General features: G+C 39.9%; 3 protein-coding genes across 3 annotated transcripts in view; 2 read left to right on the top strand and 1 right to left on the bottom strand.

Moving 5' to 3' along the window:
* Window positions 1-23,654, bottom strand: part of LOC113779339 (disease resistance protein RPM1-like) — a 72,823-nt gene that overhangs the window by 22,114 nt on the left and 27,055 nt on the right. The window lies entirely within an intron of this gene.
* LOC113779338 (disease resistance protein RPM1-like) overlaps window positions 13,071-23,654 on the top strand; it is a 104,381-nt gene continuing 93,797 nt past the window's right edge. The window contains exons 1-2 of the mRNA XM_027324900.1: window positions 13,071-13,301; window positions 13,441-13,485. The gene's annotated coding sequence lies outside the window, so the exon portion shown is untranslated. The remainder of the gene's footprint in view (window positions 13,302-13,440; window positions 13,486-23,654) is intronic.
* LOC113779341 (disease resistance protein RPM1-like) lies at window positions 14,073-17,733 on the top strand. Its single transcript, XM_027324905.1, has 2 exons — window positions 14,073-17,475; window positions 17,593-17,733. The coding sequence occupies exon 1, from the start codon at window positions 15,470-15,472 to the stop codon at window positions 17,207-17,209; it is 1,740 nt and encodes a 579-aa protein (XP_027180706.1). The 5' UTR covers window positions 14,073-15,469; the 3' UTR covers window positions 17,210-17,475; window positions 17,593-17,733.

Below are 23,654 nucleotides of genomic sequence, written 5' to 3'. Positions count from 1 at the left end.
GTGGGTTTCGTCGGCGGGCTGCAGGGAGGGGGGAGCGGAGGGCCTGGGCTGCGCGCTGGGGTAGAGATCTGATGGCGGCCTGAGCTGGTGGTGGAGGCGCGCGGCTTCGTGTGGCTGCGCGGCTGGGGGCGTGCGAGGGAGGAGCGCGCGCTTGAGCTGAAGGGCCGAGGGTGGGCGCGCGAGTGCAGAGAGGATTTGGGGAAATAGGGGCGGCGGGGAAGAAGAAGAAAGAAAGAAGAAATAAGAAAGAAAAGAGAAGAAGGAAAGAAGAAAAGAAGGAAAATAGTTTTTTTTTTTTTTTTATATTACGCAATGTAATCGTTTTCAGCTTTGAAATCGCTGAAAAATTTTTTTTTCTTTTTTTTTTTTTGTAAGAAAGAAAATATCTTTTCTTTTTCTGTTAAGATAGGAATAATAAGAATAATAATAATAATACTAATAAGAATAAGAATAGTAGTAATAATAATTCTAATAATAAAAGTTGGTTTTTTTTTTTATAAAGGAATAACAAAAACAAAAAGAATAATAATAATAATAACAATAGTAATAAATTTTTAATTTTAAAAAAAAAAAAAATTTTTTCATGTTTTAGGTCGTCAAACACCGCGTGGGCATGCCAAGATTATAAAACATCCACTGATCTCAGGAGACACAAACACCGCGTGGGCACGCCAAGATTGGTCTTCGTCCACTGATCTCAGGAGACACCAACGCCGCGTGGGCACGCCAAGATTGCAATTCATCTACTGACCTCAGGAGGCACCAACACCGCGTGGGAATTGATGACAAGTGTGAGAGAGCCTTTGACAGGCTGAGGGAATTGTTGACTTCACCCCCAATCATCCAACCCCCCGATTGGAGTTTGCCATTTGAGATCATGTGCGATGCCAGTGATCATGCTGTTGGGGCTGTACTGGGGCAAAGAGTAGGGAAGGCAGCTCACATCATCTACTATGCATCCCGAGCATTGAATGGAGCCCAGTTGAATTACTCCACCACTGAAAAGGAGCTTCTTGCAGTAATTTTTGCTCTAGAAAAGTTCAGGTCATATCTGTTAGGTGCTAAAGTGGTTGTATTTTCTGATCATGCAGCATTAAGGTACCTGATGATCAAGAAAGATGCAAAGCCGAGGCTCATCAGGTGGATATTGCTACTACAGGAATTTGACTTGGAAATAAGGGATAAAAGAGGCTCGGAGAATTTAGTAGCTGACCATCTGAGTCGTATACCCGTTGGAGAGGATAATGAACCATTGAGGGATGCATTCCCTGAAGAACACTTATTTTCTTTAAATTCTCAGTTGCCTTGGTATGCTGATTTAGTCAATTATTTGGTAACTGATAATTTTCCTACAGGTTGGCAAAAATCGAAAAGGGATAAATTGAAGAGCGACGCCAAGTATTTTATCTGGGATGACCCGTACTTATGGAAGAGATGTGCAGATCAGGTGATGAGGAGATGTGTAAGTGAAATGGAATTTCAATCGATTTTAGCTTTGTGTCATACTTTTGTCTGTGGAGGTCATTTTGGACCCAAGAGAACTGCTCATAAGGTTTTAGAAAGTGGATTTTATTGGCTTTCATTGTTTAAGGATGCCTATGTGTTTTGTAAGTCATGTGATCGCTGTCAAAGGGTAGGTAATATAGCCCGTAAAGATCATATGCCCCAAGCCCCGATGATTTTTGTAGAAATTTTTGATGTCTGGGGTATAGATTTCATGGGGCCTTTTCCTACTTCATTTGGTTTTCTGTATATTTTGCTGGCAGTTGATTATGTGTCTAAATGGGTGGAGGCTAAGGCCACTCGAACTAATGACTCGAAAGTGGTTGCAGATTTTATCAGATCTAATATTTTTGTGCGATTTGGAATGCCAAGAGCTATTGTCAGTGATAGGGGAACGTACTTCTGCAACAAAACCGTTGCTGCCTTATTTCGCAAGTATGGTGTACTACACAGAGTCTCGACGTCGTATCACCCCCAGACCAATGGTCAAGCGGAGGTGTCAAATCGGGAGATAAAGTCCATCTTGGAGAAAATGGTGCGCCCCGATAGAAAAGATTGGAGTCAACGTTTGAAAGATGCACTCTGGGCCTATCGGACGGCATACAAGACACCTATAGGGATGTCTCCCTATAGGTTGGTATTTGGTAAGCCGTGTCATCTTCCAGTAGAGTTCGAGCATAAAGCATTTTGGGCGGTTAAGCAATGCAATATGGATATTGAGGAAGGCGGAATTCAAAGGAAGTTACAATTACAGGAGTTGGAGGAGATTCGCAATGAAGCATATGAGAATGCGGTAATTTATAAGGAGAAAAATAAAATTTTTCATGACCAACAGATCTCAAGGAAGACATTCGAGTGTGGGCAAAAAGTTCTGCTATACCACTCTAAATTGCAGTTATTTCCAGGTAAATTACGTTCTCGTTGGATTGGCCCTTTTGTTGTGACTAATGTCTTCCATTATGGTGCAGTCGAGATCCAAAGTTTGAAAGCTGAGAAGAAATTTGTAGTGAATGGTCATCGTCTCAAGCCGTATTATGAAGGGGTTCCAACTGAACGGGTGGAGGTGATGCATTTGGAGAACCCAATTTGCTTGGTTTAAGCAGATTATGGGCTATGTCTAGCCAAAGACACTAAAGAAAGGCGCTAGTTTGGGAGGCAACCCGAATATTAGTTTTGTTATTTCTAGTTGTTTTGGTATTTCTAGTGTTTTTCTTTTGCATTGGGTCATTTACTCGTTGGGTAGTATCAATACTAATATTTCCTTCACTGAATCAGGAAGTGAAATCTTGGCGTGCCCACGCGGTGTTGGTGCCTCCTGAGGTCAGTAGATGAATTGCAATCTTGGCGTGCCCACGCGGCGTTGGTGTCTCCTGAGATCAGTGGACGAAGACCAATCTTGGCGTGCCCACGCGGTGTTTGTGTCTCCTGAGATCAGTGGATGTTTTATAATCTTGGCATGCCCACGCGGTGTTTGACGACCTAAAACATGAAAAAAATTTTTTTTTTTTTTAAAATTAAAAATTTATTACTATTGTTATTATTATTATTATTCTTTTTGTTTTTGTTATTCCTTTATAAAAAAAAAACCAACTTTTATTATTAGAATTATTACTATTCCTATTCTTATGAGTATTATTATTATTATTCTTATTATTCCTATCTTTAACAGAAAAAGAAAAGATTATTTTCTTTCTACAAAAAAAAAAAAGAAAAAAAAATTTTTCAGGCGATTTCAAAGCATGAAACGATTACATTAGCGTAATAAAAAAAAAAAAAAAACTAATTTTCGCTTCTTTCTTCTTTCTTCTTCTCTTTTCTTTTCTTATTTTCTTCTTTCTTTTCTTCTTCTTCCCCGCCGCCTATTCCCCCAAATCCCTCTCTGCACTCGAGCCGCGCGCCCCACCTCGGCCTTCAGCTCAAAGCGCGCGCTCACTCCGGTCGCACGCCCCCAGCGCGCGCAGCCACACGAAGCCGCGGCCTCCACCACAGCTCAGGCCGCCGCATCAGATTCTCTACACCAAGCGCGCAGCCCAAGGCCCTCCGCTCACCCCCTCCCTGCAGCCCGCCGACGAAACCCCACCAGCTTGCCGCCCGCCTGTCGCGCTCCTCCTCCAGCCCGCGCGCCGCGTCTCTGTCTCACCCAACCAGACGCCGCGCCACCTGCAGCCCAACAGTGACGCGTGACCCTCCAGCCAGCTCCGCCGCAGCTCTCCCACGGGGCGACCACGCGCAGCCGCGCCACCAAGCAGCTCGCGGCAAGGCGCGCCGACTCGTCTCCTCTCCGCCACTCGTGAGCCCAGACCCACCTCGTCCGCACGCCACTGACGCGCCACCGCAGTTCCGCTGCTAAGACCCACTTTCGCCGCCCAACAGCCCAAGGCCGACGCCTTGGCTCACTGCGTGCCCAGTCGCACGGCTGCTCAACCCTCCAGTCCACCGCCAGTCCTCCAGCAGTTTCCTCCTCGCGCGGATAGACCACAAGCTACTTCTGGTGACTTCGTCCTCTATTTTTCTTTTTCCTGTTTTTTTAATCGTTAAGTAGCTGAGGCCAGTAGCACTAATTTTTCATTAGCTGATGCCAGATTTTTGATTTACTAGTTGAGGAGCGGAAATTTTGTGCTTATTTGGGTGCTGTGGTATATCTGTGGTTGGTTGTTGATTATTTGGGTAAATTTTGTGCTCAATCGAGGGTATTTGGGGAGAATCTTTACTCGATTTAACTGTTTATTTAGTTTTTGAGGGGGGTTTTTTTTTTTTTGCTCTGTTTATTTGCTAAATTATTTTCCGGGGTTAATTATGGGTGGAATTCGATTTAAATTGCTGTCCCATTTGAGGGTGCCACCTTGGGCATTTTCTTGGGTAAATTTTGGGACTCAATTGGGGGTAATTGCTGCCATCTGTAGGAGATTTGCTGATAATTATAGTTGAGTTAGACTGCAGCCAATTGCTTCTGGATTCAATTTTCGCTCATTTTTGGCGCTACGTGGGTGTTCAAATCTGTTTTGCTCACTAGGTTGGTTGTTTGATTTAATTTCTCCCTCTATACTCACCAGTGGTACTGGTGAGGGTAGTTGTTAAACATCTGATAATCTGTGTTCTGGGCATTTGTGAGTGGGTCCACCCTGTGATTGAGTGGTTGGATAAAGCAGGGGGTGATTTAGTGATCTTCGGGGGGACCTGTTTGGACAAATCTGAGTTTAACTGCTGCCAAGAGGAGGTATTTTCTACTATTTGTTGAACAGCTAACCTTTTGTTTACTATTTGTGTCCAAGTTTGGGTGAATTGCTGAGATTGCTGGTTGAATTTGGGGGCGCCCGTGACGCTTATACTTGAATTTGGGGGCGCCCGTGACGCTTATATTTGCTACTTGAGTGTTTTGGTCTGCTTGTTGGTCACCATGGTGAAGCCTCGGTCTTCTTCTAAGACTAGGACCCCTAGGACTTCTCAGCCCCCTCCACCCCAGCATTCCATTCCCGCCTCTGACCCCTCGCACGACCCTTCCTCCTCTGGGAGGCGGGCTCGTCTTGGGCGACAAAGAGGCGTCCATATCTGTGACCCTGCACATTTTGGGGGTCATTTGGACTTCACTAAGGCCGCCGAAAAGCAGCGATATGCTATTTGTTGTGAGCGACAGATCACTCCTTGTCGATATAGGGACCCCGCCACCTTGGGCCTTCTCAATATTAGCGTCCCCTTCCACGATTTGATTGGGGCCATCGGGTGGCGCCCCTATTCTCGTATAACTGACCTCCCAGCCTTTGTTGAATTAGTTAGGGAATTCTATGCCACATTTGAATTCGACCTTCCCTCTGGTTACACAGTTTCCACTCCTAATGTCATTCGTTTCCGTTTAATGGGCCAGGAATTCCACCATTCCATAACCGACTTCAACCTGGCCTTTGGTTTCATTGATCCTGCTTATGCTGAGTCTAGGGAGTATGCCGAGAGTGCGTGTGACTATGTCCAGCCGTTTTTCTCCCGTTATCGCTTTCTTTGGGATGATATGTCTGTAGACAGGGATAACTATGACCCTCGTCTATCAAAGGGATCCTATCTGAAGGACCCGGCCTCTCGCTATATCCACCGTTTTTTGGCTTACAGTTTCTCTGGTAGGCGAGATAGTTCGGGCATTCTGTCTAAGCCCGAATTTTTCTTTATATGGTGCATGCAAAACAATATTAAGGTTAATCTTGGGTGTTGGCTCGCGTCTCAGTTCAAGTCCATTTTGCCTAAAAAGAAGCGGGCCTTGATTCTTGGGTCTTACATAACTCACTTGGCTATTAATTTGCATGTCCTTGATACTTCTAACCATAACTTGCATATAGCCTGTCAAATGGAGCCTTTGGATATTCCAAGCTTAGAGAAAATGGGCTTAGTTCGGGAGGGCGACAATGGTTGGGAGGTTGTTCCCCCGGGACCGCTACACCCTCCCCCTCGTTCATCCTTTGCCAGTGCCTCCACGGCAGGCGGTGATCCCGGTCCATCTTCCTCCGTTCCCCTCCATTCCGCCCATACGGATGAGGAATGGAACCAGCTCCGCAACACAGTCGAGCGGCTTGAGATTCGGCAGAAACACATGGACGTTAACATTCACAATATGGCGCAGAATCTAGCGGCTTTTATGCAGCAAGCCGGGTTCCCTCCTCAGTTTCCGCCTAACCCACCCTTGTCTTGACGCCTTCAGGGAAGTACCGTTGCCCCTCCCCTTTTTCTGCTATTATCTTTTCACATTGAGGGCAATGCGTCATTTAGGTGTGGGGGGGTCAGTTTGGGTGCTAGTTCTCGTTTCTTTATTATATTTTTTTTTTATTTTTATCTTGTTTTCTGTTTAGGTGTTGCTCCTTTATCTCTTTTGAGTGTCTTTCCCTTGCTTCTATCTTGGTGAATATTTTTGGCAGCGCACTTTTTCTTGTTAGTTGTGGTTTGTACTATGAGTTGAGTTACAGTGGCAAGTAAAAGCATGCCTTCTTGGTGAATACTTTGAGTTTAACGACGTGGTGCAATTTATGGCTAACTTGTTTAGGCAGTATAAATATTTTGCTGGCACTGTTGTGTAGTTTGGTCTCCTGTTTACCTTAGTTCTCCATATTTGGGACATGACGCAGGCTATGATCTGTAATTATTTGGTATCTTTGTGTTTTCTGGTGAATAATGTATGGCTATACTCCGCTAGTGTCGCCACCTAGTAACCGGGAGTCTTCACCACAAGTGTCGGCTCTCGCGTCAAAAAGTGACGATATCTATGAGTAAATAGACCGGGAGCTACGAAAGGTCGAGTAACTGGGCTCTTTCATCTAAAAATGTCAGAGTTCACGTCAAAAGATTTGAATAGCTCGGGGCTAAGCATCGGAAACAAATGAAAAAAAAAATGAAAAAAAAGAGAAACAAAACAGAAAAGAAAAGAAAAAAAAAGAAAATCAGATGTGGAGAATATGTGAGTTTATGATCATATTAGCCTGCCGATCCTTGGTTCGTATTGTTGAGATTTTGGTTGCCAGTTGACTTAATTACTAACTGTTGCTAGTTATTATTTGGATTTCCTAAGCGAGTTAGCCATGAATTGGACAGGTCTATGGACTTAAAAGCTAACCGTGAGAGATATGTCTTGACACTTAGTCACTAGACCTTGATTTTGGGTATAGGCACAGCTGGCTATGATAATGTGAAAGCTAGCCATTGTTGAGTTAAATTTTCCTCATGCTTGAGGGCAAGCATGATTCAGGTGTGGGGGGAATTGATAGGGTACAATTTGTTAGTAATTTTATTATTAATTTCCCCTTTTATCCCTGACAAATATTGTGTTAATTGCTGATATTTACTCATATTTGGTATGTGGACTTAATTTCAGGAATAAAGCAGAAAACTACCAAAAGGAGGGACTTTATGGAAAATATGGAGACTTCTAAGGGCTTCAATGCTTGGGTCCTTGAATTGGTGGGGACCACAAGCTAGTGGAAGGCATCTAGTCATTTGGACTCTAAAAAGAAAGCTACGGAAGGAGACTTGGGGCAAGAAGTATTTTGAAGACTTTGTCCACATGTGTGGGGACCACGTAGAGAGCCTTTAGTTATCTTTCTTTTGTGGCTTAAATAGGGAACGTAGAGTAGCAGAGGGATATCTCTGGTTTTAGTCTTTTAGTTTAGTTTTAGTTTTTCCCTTCTTCTGACTGGCCTCTGACACACGCCAGGTGTTCGACAAAATTCCCCAACGGGAAAAACACATTTTATTCCTTGCTTCTTAATAGAAAACGCTATGCTTTTGCAATCCATTAATTCGTGTGATGATTTAATTATGCGGCGTGGCTAAGTCTTCCATCTAGTCAAGGGTCAACTCGACGGCGCAGTCCCGAAAACCTGTGAGATCTAATTAGTTTTCACGCGTTCCTTAATTTATTAATATTTGCACGTTGCCTGCTTGTATTTTCATGGGATTATTTTATTAATTGGATGTCAAGGGCCCGATGTTCAATGTGATTTATTAGTCTCGTGCCAATTTAGTCAATTAAATCCGTAATTGTTTGATTGATTAATATTAGTGGCAACTGGTGTGTTTACACATTAGGGGAACGTGCAATCTAATTTAAATAACCCTCGTAGCGTGTTATTGGTTAGGGCTAGGTTTTTCTATTATTAATGCAATTGGGAAATTAATTCCTACGGTCGTACCTAGGAGTATTTTCTGGTTAGGAGTGATCAATGGTCGTACCTTGGTTATCAATAATTTAAGGAAAAATTGGTCGTCAGACTATAACTAGCCTATTAATAAATTAAGTGAACCTCTCCTGCATCAATGATCGGATAAATGGACTGTGCCTGAGTAGTTGCATCCTTGGCTAGAATTTATTTATTCCTGATTAAATTCCTGCTATATTTGTGCTAGTTATTTATTCATTTTTAGTTAAATTGTCTAATTATTTTTAGTTTCATTCCGGTGAAATCCCCCTTTATCAATTGGACTTTAAAAGAGACAGATATCTCCAGTCCCTGAGGAAACGACCCTACTTGCCACTGTCTACTATTTAGTAATTTTTGTCAACTAATTAATTCTGGTATATCGGGTTAAGCAAACTCTTCGGGAACAGGGTGAATCAAGTAACCCATTGCACACCTAGAGTCCCTGCTCCAGTACCTAGGATTAATTATTGACTGCTTTTAGTGGTATCTAGGTTCTATATTTATTATTATTATTGCACAGGCTGACGACCTGTCAGTTTGCTATGTGCCAATCTACAAATCGAGCCTGAACAACCTTGAATATCAGCAAGATAGTAGGCAAAAGCCACCATTCGTCGCCCTCCCTGACATAATGAGATTCAAAAGTTAATTAGACCCTTCAAAAATGAGTTACAAGAGTAAAGACAATTCTCGAAAGTCTCCAAATTAAAAGTCTTTAAGCACAATTGTCACTAGCGAGGGATTTATTAGTCCATATTTTGGCACCCTCAGCAAAGACGAGGGATAAGCCTTTGTTTGACCTCTAGCTCTTAGTCATCTGGAAACTGCTTGTTCTAGCGTGATAGAGCTAACGGCAGTGGAAATAAAAAACAAAAGAAGAAAAAAACTAAAATACACCATCCAGTCGCACAGTTTGTGTTATTGGGAAAAGGCTCATAAGGCTATACATGCATAGTAGCTTTGCAATCTCAGAATCCCACTAACTCATGAAACATAAGCCTTTAATTTGTTCAGTGTCATGCATTCCATTCTCCCCATATTTTATTTTCTTAACATATCAACTTTCTACAGCTATATGGTTCCTTTATTGTTTGTTACTTGCAACTTGCTATTGCAAGGCTGCACTTGAAAGAAATGCCAAAGTCTTTCTTTAAAGTTCTCTTATCCTTCTTGAATACAAACACGGATAAATCAACCAAGTTTTTCAAGAACTCAATCACCTTACCGTCTGGAATTCCATGCATTAGTATCTGGATGGGGCTTCAAATACGAAACTGCATAATGAATTACGCTACAGATAAATGCAACAGCCTGCATACAACGATATAAATATAATGATCAGATCAAACTATATAATATGAAAAAAAAAAAAACCAACAAAACATATATCTTGTGCCTTTTTAATTGTCTCACAAGGATTCTTAAGCCTCAAGTCATATACAAGCAGTTTAATCCCTCGTACGTAATTGTTTGTTTACAACCTGGTTCAAGTACACTCAACAAAGAAATCCCCCATCAATTTCTCCAATTGTTTATTTCAAGATCCAGACGTCTTAAAATGATGATATCGTACACAATAGGTGAAAAAGGTTGCCCTCCTGCTTCACCATTTAGGCTGGTAAAAGACAAATAATATGTGGGATCGAACTGAACTTATAACCAAGCACTTTTCTGAAGTTCTTTGGACAAGACTAGTTTGTGGGGTCCTGCAGATTATGTCATTTGGATTCAAAAAAAGGTAAATATCTAAGGTTCCCAAATGACCATAGACCACTTATGTAAGCAATCCAGAAACCTTAAAGCAGACCATCATTTACAACAGCATAAGTAGTTGAACTAGACATGCTGCACCTCAAACATCACTTACAATATTTGACAATGAGGACGCATTCCACAATGCGTAGACACGAGCAAGTGAACCTCTCCTGGCACCCTTACTGAATAAGGCATTCAGACCAGCTGGAAAAGTAGAAAGCAATGATAGGGGTAGGATAAGCAGTACAGAAAGAAAAGCCTCAAGTGACATCCAGTAGAGCAGAAGCAATATAAGAAGGGTAACGCAAAGGTCTGCCAAGACCATGATAGAGATCAGCAGCTGAATCGTGTCCTGAAACAGAACAAAAACCCAATTTTTAGATGCCAGTTTTGGAAGAGCATTTAGATGTCGAAAGAGAGAGAGAGTTCAACATTGAGGGAGGTAATCGAATATAGATTGGGTGCACATATAATATATATTTTGGTATTCTTTATCAACTCATCATACATACATGTTCATATAATTTTGAAATGGTGCAACAAAATTTTCAGAGAGAGAGACTATTGCTTGTGCAGTTTTCTAGGGGAGACTTGAATGATGCACTTATCGCCTTTTCTAAATTCAGCTGCTTTTGAATCTTATTCATTATCGGACCTGCTCAATCAACTACATAAATTTTTTATGTTGTCCTAACTCAAAATAAATTTCGTCTGCATGCAATTCCGTTTGGATTGCATTTTTCAGGTGATTTTTCTTTTAAATATATTCGGTTAAATTGGTGGTGTGAATCTTCTATAGTAAATTATGGGATTGTTCGAAACTCACGACTTGGTGGTGGCATTGATGAATTTCAGGGGGGGGGAGGAATGATTACCAGAAGGTTAATTTCAACATGAGCAAATTGAATATTGATTTGAGTTTTGGCTTTTGAAGTGTAGGAATCTCCTTATTATTCATTAAAGAGACTAAACACATGCTCTCTACAAAATAATTGGTCATCTTTGAGGCATAAATATCACTTCTGAATCTTGATGCCTTCTCTTACTGAAAGTTCATTCGACATTTTCTAGTTTCAAGTTTCAAGATAGCTTAAGCAGAGAAGTGGAATGTTTGAACTTAGAACACAGGAATTCTGATTCCCTTTATTTACTCTTCAATGATATGAAATCAATGCCCAGCCCACCACGTTTTTAAGTTTAGAGATCGATTGCTTTTGAACGATGGTGCGGTACCCCTTTATTTGATGGTAGCCAGCGCCAACCCCCCCCCCCCCCCCCCCCCCCCCCCCCCCCCCCTCCCCACACCAACTGCTCAAAATCACGTTGCTATCCGTCTCCTTTATTCAATTTCCCGCATCTCTCATGCTTTAGTTTCTTGTAATTGATTACTTTTTTCTTTTTCTTTTTGACTGACTTTAATGGCTCCACTCCTTTTTTTTTTTCCTTCGTTGGCACCACTCCAGGAAGGAGACAAAGACAACAGCAGTAAACAAAACACTACTGTTTATTGGATTCCTCAAACACACGCAATACTCTTTATGTCTCAAATCCACCACCCTCCTATCTATCTCTACCGTCTTCGGAAAGAAAGCTCTCCTTACCCTTCTGTCATATGGCCAATATCTCAGAAGAAGCTTCCAAGTTTATATTTGGTTTGTAAGGGGCATTTGAAGTAGCAACTCATGCTGGGAAAATTCCAACTCTTTTTTTAAACTTTTATGACTCCAGAATCCAGATGCCAATGATCTCAAAATAAATGCTTGTTTATAACACTTTTCTTCCAAGGTTTATTAAGAAAACAAAAAAAAAAAAGGAAAGAAAAAAGTTGAAAGCTTGATATCTAAGACTACATCTTCACGAATCTTTGGATAAAATTTTTCTAATGGTGTGTTTAACACAAGGAAATAGCTTTGAATATAAAAAATTGTTTAAATGGTGTGTTTAAATATTCAAAAACTGTCTAAACACTTGCATTGATGTTGAGTAACTTTTTGACCAACACAAATACACTAATTAGTAGTGAAAGGTTGCAACTCTTGATCATTTTTAATTTCAACTCTATAAAAGTCTAGCAAGGATGGTTTGCTATGGAAGATCATTTTTCTACTACTAGAATTCTTTGCAAAAACACACCATAGTTCAAGTAGATTTATCTAATTTTGTGCAAGAGTTGAGACAAATACCTTTCAAATTATCCTAAAGGATATTTGTCCAAAATCTTTGCATGCAAAATTATGAACAAATAAAGTCTAAAGAAAAATAATAATATATACACTGTCAGTGTATATAAGATTTATTCATACTCTTTTGCAAATTCCTTTTTTTTTGAGTACAACATCATTTGACCTAAAAACAAAAATGAACAAATGAACAAATAAAGTGCAACATCATTTAGCCGAATAATAAGCATTGAAATTATCTACACATCTACTATTCAGTTAAAAGAAAACAAGGCAGGGGAGTTCTTAAAGCTTACGTTAAAGTAACTATACTATTATCGAGTCCATGGGGTTACCAATAAATCATTAACAGGGCCAAAGTGCTAAAATCTGCTTTTCGGCATTAATAGGTGCACAAGCGCTGGTGTTCTGAAATTTGAAGATAATTTATACTGACCCTTTGGATGCCTTTCTGCTTCTTGCCTTCTAAGTGTAATTTTGTATTCTTAACTAGTTTCTGCTACTCTCGGCTAGATTTCACAAAAGAATTCATCAGAAACCTGAATTGAGCTTAGGTCTTGAGTTGCTTTTTCTGTTCCACTCAGAAGAAATAACTTTCCTCTGCATCACGTATTCCTGGAAAAAAAAAAAAAAAGGAGTAGAAATTAGTTCCACAGAAGGAGGAGGTTATATATGTCAGCAGAAGCTGCAAGAGACTTTGTAGCAGTAGTTTTATTTCTTCGTCAACGAAATCAACAATGTCCATTCCAGCCGCGTTTTAACTTTATTCCTTCCCTTGTTAAATAATTCGGCATCATTGCTTTTGCACGATGCTGCGGTAGTCACTCCTTTATCTTTATCCGACCAAAGGACCCACAGCTGAAAGAAGGTCCTGATTCTCCTGAAGGCTGATCACCCCACCATTTGCACAGTCTTCTTAATAGCTTCCATGATTTTGTATTCTAATTTCAAAGCAGCTTCGTCTTTCAAACTCGCGTTGCTGCCTATCTTCCTGTCTTCAATTTCCATCATGTTTCTTGCTTTAGTTTCTTCTAATTGGTTAATTCTTTCTTTTTCTTTTTGATAAATACTGCACCATATAGCATCCAACCTGACAGCCGATGGATGAGATCCACGTTGAGTGATTGTTCTACTAGAATCCAACCAGGAAAGTCACGGCCAATTTCACTCCACTTTCTTATCAATAACGGTACTGCTCCTACCTTCTCCTCTATAATACTCCATCTTCCTGGCTAAAGGCCTTGCACATACTGCGTTGTTTTAATTTTGATTCAAATTATCATCTTCCTCGCCCGTGTTCTCTTTTTCATCAAACTTGGATTTGACAGGGTAGGTTCAGATCAGCTATTGCCAGAGGTTTCATTTTCTCTCAAGTAAGTGCTGAGATTTGTGTACTTTCGTTGAAGTTCAAGGCTTTTTTTTTTTTTTTTTTTTTTTTAAAACATAGCCACGTTTCTACTTGGTAAAATAAGCCGCCTTTCAACTGGAAAAGGAGGGATGGAAAAAACAAAAGAAAGAAAGAAGTGAGATAATAGATTAAATTGGTGATCACAAGGGCTAACACTAACTTGATTACTGTGGTGCCGTATTTATATGATTTATTCAACTCCGTACAATTACTTGTGATCGAGTTTTGTAATTTGAACTAAGTCACGTTACTACTATAGTTAATTGGAACCCCAATTGTTGTGTCAGTCCAAGCTAGCGGGATAAAATACTTTGGCCAAGTTATTAGTCGCTCATGGATCCTAAGTTTAAATAGTATGCTGATTTGATTGCTTCGATCTTCCACAATTTTCACACTCATATGAGCTGCTATTAAGGAATTAGCCAACAAATCACTGCGGCTATTTAGTTCCTATTTTAATCTTTTCAAATTTTAGATTTTCTATTTTGACGGTAGAAAAGAGAGTTACATAATAAAAACCAGCATAATATGTATGTATAGACTTTTAGACATGCCTAATCATAACGGTTGCATTGAACACTACTGTATTTGGATACTTAGCCTGTAATTCTAGATCTACTTCTTATTGAATGACTAAAGTCATGTATTAATCACCCTTCCATTCTTTACTAAAAAAGAAGATGACTGAACAATTGCACTTATCACTGCAAGTTATCACTATTGCTTTCTGGGCAGATACTAATGGAAGGTGCTAAGGCTCGGCATCGCCAATCTCTTTTGCCTTCTCTGCTAATAATCAATTTTAGTAGTAAAGTGGAACTCATATTCTTTTCTAATGTACTTAATTCAAAAATCAACATTAAAGAATTATGAGGCAACCAAGAACCAATGCTGACAATAACATGTGGGCAATCAAGAACGATTGGTTAGCAATTTGTTTGATTAATGTAAGGGTTAGCAGATGCTAAGTTCTACTGAATTAAAAATCAAAATACGAAAAGGGGATCTCTAATTAACTTCTTCCTTTGAAATTAATAGATAAGATTTGAATCCTTATATTCTTTCACAAATTCCTCTCTTTTTTAGTACAACGTCATTTGACCAAAAAAAGAAAAAAATCTGCTTTTTGGCATTAATAAGTGCACAAGCACTGGTGTTCCGAAATTTGAAGATAACTTATACTAATTCTTTGGATGCCTTTCTGCTTCTTGCCTACTCAGTATAATTTTGTAATCTTAACTAGTTTCAGCTAGATTTCACAAAAGAATTCATCAGTAACCTGAATTGAGCTTAAGTCTTGAGTTGCTTTTTCTGTTCCACTCAGAAGAAATTAATAACTTTCCTCTGCATCACGTATTCCTGGGAAAAAAAAAAAAGAGCAGAAATTAGTTCCACAGGGGGAGGAGGATATATATGTCAGCAGAAGGTGCAAAAGACTTTGTAGTGTAGTTTTATTTCTCGTCAATGAAATCAACAATGTCCATTCCAGCAGCGTTTTTAACTTTATTCCTTCCCTTGTTAAATAATTCGGCATCATTGCTTTTGCACGATGCTGCGGTAGTCACTCCTTTATCTTTATCCGACCAAAAGGACCCACAGTTGAAAGAAGGTCCTGAATGCTGATCACCCCACCATTTGCACAGTCTTCTTAATAGCTTCCATGATTTTGTATTCTAATAATTTCTAAGCAGGTAAGAGGCAGCTTCGTCTTTCAAACTCGCGTTGTTGCCTATCTTCAATTTCCATCAAGTTTCTTCTAATTGGTTAATTCTTTCTTTTTCTTTTTGACACGGTTCTTCTTTTTGATAAATACTGCAACATATAGCATCAAAGTTCATTAGCTTATGAATCTATAACCTACTCTTCCTTTCAAGATACTACAAGTGGACTGTCCTATAAACCAGAAGCCGCCTTCCCCAACTTTCTTAGGTTAAAAACAAAGACTGAAAATGGCAGAAACTGTTCTCTCTTTTGTGCTGGCTCAACTCTCAACTTTTCTACTCGAGGAGGGACGACTATTGGGAGGGCTTCGGCGAGAGGTCCAATTCATCATGGATGAGTTGGAGCAAATGAGAGCTTTCCTGCGAGAGGCAGAAGCAAAAGAAGAACATGCTCAACCCACGCTCCAACAATGGATCAAGCAAGTGCGAGATGCTGCTTATGACACTGAGGACATTCTTGATGAATTTGTAGCTCGCTTTGCTCGGCATCGCGCAACAGGATTCTACGGCTCTGTTCGGAGAATTTTCAGCTCCATCAAGAATTTGAGAGCTCGTCATCGAGTTTCCAGCGAAATACAAAGCATCAAGTCCAGAATCGAAGATATTGCTGTAGCCCATCAAAGATACCAATCCGAATATGGTATCTCTGCCCAAGCGTCCAACTCACTTTCTGCTGTGAACGACACAACCTGGCGCTATAGCAGAGATGATGCGCTGCTTGTGGAAGAAGCTAAATTAGTTGGCATTGACCAGCCCAAGAAACATCTTATTTCTGAGCTCCTCAAAGGGGATGATTACCAACTGAAAGTTGTTTCAGTGGTTGGTATGGGAGGGCTTGGCAAAACTACCCTAGTGAAAAAAGTCCACGAGGATCCTGAAGTCAGAAGGCATTTCCCAGTCCGGGCTTGGGTAACTGTCTCTGAAACATGTGACTTTCAGTTCCTCCTGAAAGACTTGATTCGGCAGTTGCACAAGGAAGGGAAGAAACCAGTCCCACAATCGATAGAGTCTATGACTACCACTGAGCTGAAAAAAATTGTCAAAGATTTTCTTCAACAAGCCGGAAGGTATGCAATTGTTTTTGATGATGTATGGGATGTGGAATTTTGGAATACCATCAAATTTGCACTGCCTGAGAGTAGCCGTGGCAACCGTGTCATACTAACAACTCGAAAAGCTGATGTAGCCTATGCCTCTTGCATTGAATCTCGGCGTTTTGTCTACAGAATGGAACCACTATCTACTGAGGATTCGCGGACCCTGTTTTGCAGCAAGATCTTTGACGGAGGTAATTGCCCTGACCATTTGATGAATGTTGCCGAAGGTATATTGGACAAATGTGAGGGCTTGCCCCTTGCAATCCTTGCAATCAGTGGGCTTTTGGCTTCGAAAGATGTAAACAGAATAGACGAATGGGAGATGGTTCGACGCAGTCTTGGGGGTGAATTAGAAGGCACGGGCAAGCTAGACAGAATTAGAAAGATACTCTCTCTTAGTTATGGTGATTTGCCTTGGCATCTAAAGACATGTCTGTTGTACACAAGTATCTACCCAGAGGATTGCAAAATAGGATGCAGTGACCTAATTAATTTGTGGATTGCTGAAAGGTTTGTAGAATGGAGAGAAGGAATGAACATTGAAGATGTAGCCTGGGGTTATTTTAGTGAACTTGTCAGCAGAAGCCTAATTCAAGTGACTGGTGTGTTTTATGAAGGATTACCCGACTATTGTCGAATCCATGACCTATTGCGAGAAATTATCATTTCCAAGTCAAGAGAACAAAACATGGTCACAGTTACTACTGGACAGCCGACGACGTGGCCGTCCGAGAAGGTACGCCGTCTAGTAGTCCATAGTAGTAGCAGTAACAACACCCAGCACCACCAACAAAGACGAAGTTGTTGCTTTGACCACCTTCGGTCGTTCATTACAGTTGGTGGAGACGAATTTTGTTTCACCAGCATTTGAAGAGCTGATGGATACACAATAGAGACCACAAAGTTGCAGTTAGACAGAGATCCAAGGCCAGCATTCACATATCAGTTTTTGATGCCGTTTTCACAAAGATAATGGCTGATGATTTGATTGAGAATAAATTATTCTCAATTAAAATAAAAAAGAGAAGTTTCACTATGAATTGGTCAGATTTTGACAATTCTAAAGTGGAACATGATGATGAAATCAAGAATTCAGATCCTGGAAAATTCAGAAGAAGATCATTGATAAGTCAGGAGGTATCAAATTGATTCTTGATATTTATCAAGATTATAACATTTCTGTTTTTGATTCTACAGATTTTGATGGTGATGACAAAATGAAGAACCATTCAGAATTTCATATTTTCTGTATAGGTTCAAATGTCGTCAAAGGATGTTCCACAAAATGAAGAACCATGCAGAATTTCTTACAAAAGCCTCGTCCAAAACAAGATTCAAAGATTTGAGAAGACAATTTAAAATCTGCAGCAAAAGTGGCAAGGAGGAGTGTTGGGATATGCAACTTTTTCTACATATTTTGCTAGATTATGTTTGATATCAAAATAATTTAATTATTAAAAAATAAGAATATTTGTTAACCAAAAATCATGTTGGTTTGTTAACAGATATTTTAGATAAGATTTGCTAGTAGAAGTAGATTATATTTTGTTGAAATTTTTAGAATAATTATTAGTTGGATATTTTGTAGTTTGTTTCATGTAATTACTATAAATAGTGAGTTGATGAATGTATGACAGGTTGTCAGCCTGTACAATAATAAATACCTACTCGAGAAAAATACAGATTTTGTATATAGCGGTGAGTAGGGTCGAATCCACAGGGACTGGGGATAACTCGTTCCTTCTAGAGTCCAGAGTATGGGGGGTTTTGGATTAAATGGTAACTAAATAAGTTAACTGCAGGAAATAATTAATTCAAAGAAATAATTAAGGGGAAACTCTAGCCAAGGGTACACTTCAGAAATGGTTCATGCAACTGATCATTGATTCACAGATAATCCCATATTTATTAATAGACCAGTTATAGTTGTCATGCACGCGATAAACAACCAACCTTTCCTTAATTTTTCGATAGTTAAGGTACGACCGTTAACTATTTCTCTAACCCAAAAACAACCCTAGGTACGACCGTAGGATTTAATTTCTAGATTGCATTAATAAATAAAAAGGCCCAATCCTAACTAACAAACACGCTACGAGGGTTTGTTTAAATTAGATCGTATGTTCCCCTGACATAAATCCAATTACGCCAGTTGCTACTGAGATAAAGATAACGAACAATTACGGATTCAATTATCCCTATTTAGCAAAATAGCCTATGTGAATAATTAAATATTGCGCATCTATTCAATCACTCACACGAGTTATAGCAATTAAAAGCAGGGAACATATAAATACCAATAAATTAAGGAAGCAATTAAAATAAATTAGATCTCACAGTAATTGTTGAACCAAATCTTCAATTGTCCCCTTGACTGGAATTAAGAGGTTAGTCCTCCATTAATGGAGGACAACCATGCGAAAGAGCTCCGAAAAGAAAACTAAAACTATGCTAAAAACCTAAACTACAACTAGGGATCTCTTCACCTCTCGTACGTTTTTCCCTTTTTAAAGCCAAAAGAAAGTGTAATGCTATCTCTAGTGGTCCCCACACCAAATTCAAAGTCTTGTACGTTTCTTTTCCTAGAGTCCAAATGACTCATGCTTCTTATCCGTGGTCCCCGCACATGTGGCCAAAGCTTCCAAAGTACTTGTTGTTCCAAGTCTTTTTACGTTGCTTTCTTTGAAATGCCCAAATGACTAAATGCCTTGCACTAGCTTGTGGTCCCCACCAATTCAAGATCCAAAGGTTGAAGCCCTTGGAAGTCTGCATTTTTCCATACAAGTCCCTCCTTTTTGGTAATTTTCTGCTTCAATCCCTGAAATTGGGTCCAATACCAAATATAAGTAAATATTAATAATTAAAACAATATTTGGCAAGGATAAGGGGGGAAATTAACAATAAAATTGCTAACAATTAACACCCTATCAATTCCCCCCACACCTAAATCATGCTTGCCCTCAAGCATGGGAACAACAATTGAACACCAAAATTTGACCATGGCGGTTACTCCAACTACCGAATTGCCAAGACACCAAGAAAATCATATATCAAGCGACACAGGTCAAGATCCAAAAAAAAAAAATCACCCCGGTTAGCATCTAAACTATCAACTCCTCCAATTTAAAGCAAACTAATCTAAGAAAAAGGAATGGTTGCTCATATTTATCAGTAAATGGTCCATCTATTAACCAAAATCTCGACATTAAGATCACAAATAGGCAAGCTGACTTATACACATACTAACATAATCTTTATTTTTTTTTTCTTTTTGTTTTGTTTTTGTTTCTTTTCCTTTTCTCTTTTTTTTTTCTTTTTTTGAATAACAAAAGACTTAGTCTATAGCCCTTAGAACCTTTTGACGCGAACTCCAACATTTGACAGATGGAGGAGCCCGGTTACTCAGCTCCAATCGCTACGGGACCACGCACTCATAGTAACTACTACCTTTTGACGCGAGAATCGACACTTTAGGTGAAGATCCCCGGTTACTCAGTAGTAACTACTAGCGGAGTACAGTCAATTCTTATTTACATCATATAACACGATATCCAAAAGCAACACAAGAATAACAGCAGCCAGCCTCAAATTTCTAGACATGGAGAAGTAAAATTAATAACTGGACCAATTCACATGAAAAATGCCAACAATCATTCCCTATGCCTAGAAAAATTAACCAAAAATTGGAAAAGTTAAGCAATTATTGATATTCACCAAAGAGATGTTCCTGAACTCAACCACATCAACTTGATACCTTTTTATTAATAAATTTGGCAATAACAGAATTAGAGACAACAATCCAGCATCAAACTTGGTATTCATATGAAGACTGACCACTAGAAAGAAAAAAGAAAAGAAAATAAACGAAAAAGGAGATAAATATCAAACTAAAACAAAGGAAAAGCCTTTAGAAACTAAAAACAAAAATACTAGCACCCAACTGATCTCCCCCCACACCTAAATGACACATTGCCCTCAATGTGATAATGTAAAAGCAGAAGGAATGAGAGGGGCAACGGTACTTCCCTGAAGTCATCAAAATAGGGGCGGTTCAGGTGGAAGTTGTGGGGCAACTCACATCTGGGGTTGGTGCCATTCGTGGCTTCACCATGGACTCTCGACATCATTCTAAGCAACAAGAGACTAGAACCAGGGAGGTTGGGTTGGACGAGAGGCGAAGCTGCGGGATGGACGGCGCGCGTCACTGTGGGCTGTAGGTGCGCGGCAGGCGTCTGGTGGAGGGACAGAGACGCGGCTCGCGGGCTTGGAGGAGGAGCTAGCTGGAGTTGGAGGAGATCAGTTGGAGGAGAGCTGGTGGTGGTGGCCGCGAGCTTTGGAGGAGGAGCTAGCGACGGCGGCGGACGAATGAAGGACAGGAAGGAAAAGGGAAAAACAGGGGAACGGCAGAGAAGAAGAAGAAAAGGAAAGAAAAGAAAGAAAAGAAAGGAAGAAAGAAAAAGAAGAAAGAAAGAAAGAAAAAGAAAAAAAAATAGTTTTTTTTTTGTTTTTGTTTTTGTTTTTGTTTTTGTTTTTTTTTGGCAAAAATGTTTCTTTTCTTTTCTTCCAATTATGAGGCTCTTTGAGCCACGGAAATATTTCCCCTTTTTTTTTTTTTTTGAATCCTTACCTTTCCCGCGAACGTGACGCGGGCACGTCAAGAGAGCAAGAGAGCTCCCAGAAGTTTCTGATCGTGAGCTCTCTGCACGTCACCACGCGGGCACGTCAAGAGGGCAAGAGAGCTCCCAGAAGTTCAGGTCGTGAGCTTCCTGCATATCACCACGCGGGCACGTCATGAGGGCGAGAGAGCTCCCAGAAGTTTGAAGTTTCTGATCGTTAGCTTCCTGCTCGTCACCACGCGGGCGCGTCATGACTGAATGGCACCTATAAAGCAGCAAAAACGAAAACTAACACCCAAAATCAGTCAAATTCAAGGAAAACAGATTTAAACTATGACACGAAACCAACAAACAACTAAAAGAAACAATTGGGTTGCCTCCCAATGAGCGCCTTTCTTTAATGTCTTTGGCTAGACATTATTATGTTTTTTTCATGGAGGATAAAATCTTGTGGCTCGTCTCATTGCTTCATCCTCTACATAGTCCTGATAGCCCTCATAGATAGAATAATCTTTGGGCATACGAGTTACGGGCTTCCATGGACTAGTAAATGGCGCCAAACGAGTCGATGATAATTTGCATTCTCCATTCACTCCTCCCTCACTTGCATTTATTGGCACTAGATATCTTGCCATCGCCACTCTTAATTTATTCCTGTCATGAAATTCAAAATTGTCTGGTATAATAAAGTCAATTTCATTAACAGGAATTGAAGAGTAAGAGTCAGGAGAATAGTGATGAAGGAGTGGAGGGGATGTCACCGCATTTGGAGATTGTTCACTGGATTCATTCACTTGAATGAGTTGATCCTGGAGTCTCATTTTTTGCACTTCAACTTCCTTTTCAACTGCATCTTTAAATCCGTTTCCTTGAAACTCTTGCAGTTCCATGTCATTTGGCCGGATAATTGCACTCTCATCTCCTTCAAGATTGATATTGGTTTGTGAGGGCAATTCTTCAAGGTGATCCTCTAATCGCTCTATCCTGGATGTCAATTGACGCATTTGATCCGCCAGGTCACGACAGCTCGCTTGTGTCTTCTGATGAAATCGATTTAGGCTCGCTTGTGTCTCCTGATGAAATCGATTTGAATTAGCAATTAGTAAACCTATCATTTCTTCAAGAGACATACCTGACACGGAGGATGATTGCTGAGACTCTTGCTGTTGAAAATCCATTGGCCCCGTCGCATAATCAAAATTGGAATTATCCCACCATTCTTGATCATACCCGTTTGAATAAGGGTCATACTGCGTTTGATATTGGGGTGGAAAATCTCCAAAAGTATCAAGTGGAGTACTTAAATTATCTTGAAATACGGGGCATGTGTCAGTTGAATAACCTGAGTCAAAATAAGTTCCACAATTTGCAACAGCCCATTGATCATTAGAAAAAACATGAGTCTCATAACCCCATTCAGGAACAAAGTCCAGTCTATCATCAAAATATGGAATGTTAGCAGCCATAAAAAAATAAAAAAAAATAAGAGAAAAATAAATTAAAAAAAATGAAAACAAGATAAACTCAAAAAGAAACAAATTAATCTGACACCAGTCCCCGGCAACGGCGCCAAAAATTGACAGGTGCCGAACCTGTACAATAATAAATACCTACTCGAGAAAAATACAGATTTTGTATATAGCGGTGAGTAGGGTCGAATCCACAGGGACTGGGGATAACTCGTTCCTTCTAGAGTCCAGAGTATGGGGGGTTTTGGATTAAATGCTAACTAAATAAGTTAACTGCAGGAAATAATTAATTCAAAGAAATAATTAAGGGGAAACTCTAGCCAAGGGTACACTTCAGAAATGGTTCATGCAACTGATCATTGATTCACAGATAATCCCATATTTATTAATAGACCAGTTATAGTTGTCATGCACGCGATAAACAACCAACCTTTCCTTAATTTTTCGATAGTTAAGGTACGACCGTTAACTATTTCTCTAACCCAAAAACAACCCTAGGTACGACCGTAGGATTTAATTTCTAGATTGCATTAATAAATAAAAAGGCCCAATCCTAACTAACAAACACGCTACGAGGGTTTGTTTAAATTAGATCGTATGTTCCCCTGACATAAATCCAATTACGCCAGTTGCTACTGAGATAAAGATAACGAACAATTACGGATTCAATTATCCCTATTTAGCAAAATAGCCTATGTGAATAATTAAATATTGCGCATCTATTCAATCACTCACACGAGTTATAGCAATTAAAAGCAGGGAACATATAAATACCAATAAATTAAGGAAGCAATTAAAATAAATTAGATCTCACAGTAATTGTTGAACCAAATCTTCAATTGTCCCCTTGACTGGAATTAAGAGGTTAGTCCTCCATTAATGGAGGACAACCATGCGAAAGAGCTCCGAAAAGAAAACTAAAACTATGCTAAAAACCTAAACTACAACTAGGGATCTCTTCACCTCTCGTACGTTTTTCCCTTTTTAAAGCCAAAAGAAAGTGTAATGCTATCTCTAGTGGTCCCCACACCAAATTCAAAGTCTTGTACGTTTCTTTTCCTAGAGTCCAAATGACTCATGCTTCTTATCCGTGGTCCCCGCACATGTGGCCAAAGCTTCCAAAGTACTTGTTGTTCCAAGTCTTTTTACGTTGCTTTCTTTGAAATGCCCAAATGACTAAATGCCTTGCACTAGCTTGTGGTCCCCACCAATTCAAGAATCCAAAGGTTGA

This window comes from Coffea eugenioides, chromosome 8, assembly GCF_003713205.1.
Source record: "Coffea eugenioides isolate CCC68of chromosome 8, Ceug_1.0, whole genome shotgun sequence".
Lineage (NCBI taxonomy): Eukaryota > Viridiplantae > Streptophyta > Magnoliopsida > Gentianales > Rubiaceae > Coffea > Coffea eugenioides.
The sequence above is the reverse complement of the archived record's forward strand: the minus strand, read 5'-3'. Positions and strand labels throughout refer to the sequence as shown.